General features: G+C 39.1%; 1 protein-coding gene across 1 annotated transcript in view; it reads right to left on the minus strand.

Moving 5' to 3' along the window:
- Positions 1–2,357: 2,357 nt before the first annotated feature.
- The window catches only part of LOC138024661 (tetratricopeptide repeat protein 28-like), a 7,941-nt gene continuing 6,170 nt past the window's right edge, over positions 2,358–4,128 (minus strand). The window contains exons 2-4 of the mRNA XM_068871875.1: positions 3,706–3,804; positions 3,600–3,623; positions 2,358–2,365 (exon numbers count right to left, since the gene is read on the minus strand). Coding sequence (XP_068727976.1) covers positions 2,358–2,365; positions 3,600–3,623; positions 3,706–3,804 — 131 coding nt within the window. The remainder of the gene's footprint in view (positions 2,366–3,599; positions 3,624–3,705; positions 3,805–4,128) is intronic.

Consider the following 4,128-nt stretch of genomic DNA (forward strand, 5'->3'; position numbering starts at 1 on the left):
TTGAAAAGAAGAAAAGTTCGCTGTCGTGGACATTCTTACACTTTGGTATCGACACCAAATTCTGCTGATCAACATAGCAGCTTTAATCCTTTGATTTTAAAGACGTGTGGGGATTTGGGATCAAATCCTGGACCGATTAATTATCCTTGTAAAGACTGCGGCAAGAACGTTCGCAATAGTCAAAATGCAATATTGTGTTCTGAAGGTTACTGAATTACTGGTTTCAAATGAAATACCTTAAAATGTCATCATCAATCATCTAAAACACCCAAGCTTGAACAGGACATGTTCCTCTTGTGCCTTGCCAAATTTCGGCGATTCACTCTTCGCTGATGAAGAAGACCTGTTTGTTCAAATGAACGAGCTTTCGAGGGAGGAAAATTATGCAAATCAACCCATGGCAAAACAATAGGGAAACCATGACACTTCACAGTTATTCAAGATGGCGGCGTCCGGGATATTTGAAAACCAAAACAACCGTTATTTAAAGTTTTTTCCATTGGAAAACTTTCAAACAATTTTGATTGTGAGCATTATGTTAACTATGATAAAGATATGTTCCTGTTTTAGTGGAGATTTCCTTTAAAACGTTTAGTTCACGAAGGTGTAAGACTGACGGCCGTTGACTTTAGGATCCAGGTGCGGATCCAGGATTTTGAAATGGGAGGTGAATTTTTGTAATAATGTAATAGAACCAAAGCCTGGATGAGGTGTTTGAGGGATAAGAAAAAAAAGAAAGAAGGGGGGGGGGGGGGTGAAAATCCACCCATTTCACCTCCCCTGGATCCACGCATGGGATCAAGGTGAATATTGCGTCCCAGCCCGTGCCTTTATGTGTTTAGCTTCTTTAACTCATTTTCTACTGCGCAAAAGTCTATTTTGTTGAATTTGAAGTTAAGACTTTTATGAGAATGGCGAATGGCTTCCACGCTCAAATTCATCTAGAAGTCTTGTTCGTAACGTTGTAGGACATGCTGCCCCCAATTTCATATGCCGTTGTTGAGAAGTAATTTACAAATACTTCCGCTACTTTTCTTTGGTCGCTAATTATGATCCGTATGAAAATGTCTACTTTTCGAACTTAGAAATGGTTGAAGGTCTTAAAGAAATCTCTAGGCTTCGTTTTTAACTCACTGGACTCCTGTGGCCAATAATTTCTAATGGCTTTTCTTCTCTCCCTTTTAGCAATGTTTCTCCACTTTCTTTTAAGCTCCCAAGTCTCAGCTGAACAATTCTGCACTTATATTTGTACATAGTTCCCGTTCTGTTTGATGGCTCTTTTGCACTCATTTGTCATGTACGGCACGTCTTTAATCTCTGACTTTTATTTCCTTTTCGCACTTTGCTCATCTAAAGCACTTTCAAACAAAACAAACCAGAACTCATACTGATCGTCATGCGAGTCAAAAATCTCTCCAACGCTCCACGGGCCAGTGGCCATACTTTCATTTAGCAACTCCATATTTCCGTCGTTAAGGCTCTCGACTGATATGATCCTTTGCTTGTGTTGATACACTGATTTTGTGAACAGGCTGTAAATAGGATGATGATCGCTGATTTCAGGTTTTATGACACAACACTGTCTAAAGGTTTCCGGTTTTCTTGTTAAAATTACGTCTGCCAATGTCTTCGATGTTTTGGTTATCCTAGGCTTGTTGGTTTTGTGATCAAACATTGTAAGTCGTGCACTTCTTCAAGATCAAGCAAAATTTTCCCTGCGGTTGCGTCGTAGTCTGTCTAAGTTTAGATCACCAGCGATTACCATAGCTTGCTTCTCAATAGCTGCCCACAAGCAAATGTCATTCAATTCATCCTCAACCATTGTTAGATGTTGATGCTCAGCCTGAACAGCTTCAATAGCCAGTGCTTCCATGGCCCTATATTTCTTGGGTAGTTTTAACTCTTTTGAGGGTATATTGGAGTGGAAGTAAGGTAGAAGCCAGCCACCTCCTTTTTTTCTGTCTCCACGATACATCTAATACCCAGGTAACTTGAATTGGCCTTTCGGATATGCCTTACCAATTTTGGTTTCAGAAATAAAAATAAAGTGCGCTCTCAGTTGACCGCTGCCTTTTACCTCATCAAATTTGTTTTGCAGACTATTTATGTTAAGATGAATAAGAAGGGCCTCATTCGGTTGTTGTTTTCTCTTCTGGAAGGGATGATACAGCTTTGTGAATCCATCATGGCTTTCGACATCTAAACCATTGTCTTAGGTGTCAATGTCTGCAATGTTTCTGTTTCTGTTTCTGTTTTATTAATCGGTAACGCTTGTTTCCATAACAACCCATGTAACTAAAATGTACAAGCAAATAATCAATCTTATGACGCAACTTACAAGTTCACACGTTATGCAATTACACATCTATAAATAAAAAAAAGGAATAAATAAATAAAAAAATAAAATAAATAAATAAATAAATAAATAGACTATAGATAAATAATGAAATAATCAATTACATGTACAATTATTGTACAGAAACAGAAACAGAAACAGAATAATTGTGAAGTGTCATGGTTGCCCTATTGTTTTAAAACAAAAGCTCTTTGTGCAGTACAAAAGAGCAACCATAACATGTCACAATTATTCAAGATGTCGGCGCCCAGGAAATTTGAAAACCAAAACAAGCGTTTTTGAAATTCATTTATTTAGGATACAGACAATTCCATTGGAAAATGTTTGAACAATTTTGATTGTAAACATTATGCTAAATATTTTTAAGTTGCATTCTTGTTTTAGTGGAGGTTTCCTTTAACACTTGTATTCAAAGTGGGCAGTGGGCAGTGGCCAAGGAACTGGAAGAGGGGAGTCTGGACCCAAGCTTTCAAAATGGAAGTCATGGCTGATTGTTTTACTAAATTATAGACCAGTAACAGTCCTGAACGCAGTAACAAAAGTTTTAGAATCACTACTCAGCAAACAAATCACACAGAGATTTAATACTCATTTATATGGCAACTGTCCGCTTACAGGAAAACGCACAGCTGCGAAACCAACCTAATCCGCGTAACAGAGAACTGGAGAAAAGCAATGGATAACAAAGAATGCGTAGCGGTTTTGTCAACGGGCATCAATAAAGCATTTGACTCGTTGCATCATGCGCTAATGATTAAGAAACTTGAAGCCTACGGATTCTCTCACATGTCCTTAGAACTAATGCGTTCCTATTTCATCGGGCGTAAAAACTATGTTAAAATCAACGGTGTAACAAGCACATGGAAAGACCAGCTAAGGGGCTGCCTGCAAGGTTCATCACTCGTTCCGTTGCTATGGAACTTGTTTCAAAATGGCTTATCTTTAAACGTACGCACCAGTAACTTGCTCATGTATGCTGATGACCATCAGGTCTATAAATTTAAAGTGGATCTAATATTACGGCCGTGATCTATCAACTCAGAGAAAAGGCGGAAAATGTATCGCAATGTTACAAGGTTAATCTTCTCCATGCTAATCCGAAGACGTACCAAGTTTTACCAGTGACGAATCGAAACGCTGACAAGGCAGCAAAGGATGAGTGTACCCTCGAGATCGATAATCAACAACTCAAAACAACCACTAATTTAAGAATTCTTGGAGTAAACATAGATGATCAACTCACCTTCACTGAACATATAAGCGACATCTGCAAAAAACCGAGTAAGAAAATGGAGGTGTTATCAAGGCTTCGCAACCTAATCTCATCCAAGACCAAGCTTTAACTGTACCTAACAGCAATTCTTCCTCATCTGACGTATTGCCAGATCGTATGGCATTTTTGTAAATAATGTGAGAGGCGAAAACTGGAGAGGCTGCAAGAACGCGCTCTAAGAGTAATTGACAACTGCAGGATAGACACTTATGAAGATCTTCTACGCCGTGCAAAGCTGCTTGCGCTCTCTCTACAACAAGCGGCTTCAAGACATTGTAATTTTAATGTATAAAGTTAGAAATGGCTTGGTGCTTGATTACATAGTTGAAAATTTTAATACTGCAAACAAAGGTTACTCCTTAAGAAATGCTGCATTTGAAATAGCTTGCTACTCTACAGTAAGGTACGGAAAACATTCGATCATATATCAGGGGAGGCGCGGTGGCCTAACGGTTAGCGTGCTGGACTCCGGTTCGAGCGGTCCGCGGTCGAGCCCTGG

The sequence above is a fragment of the Montipora capricornis genome, chromosome 11 (genome assembly GCF_036669925.1).
Source record: "Montipora capricornis isolate CH-2021 chromosome 11, ASM3666992v2, whole genome shotgun sequence".
In the NCBI taxonomy this organism is placed as follows: Eukaryota; Metazoa; Cnidaria; class Anthozoa; order Scleractinia; family Acroporidae; genus Montipora; species Montipora capricornis.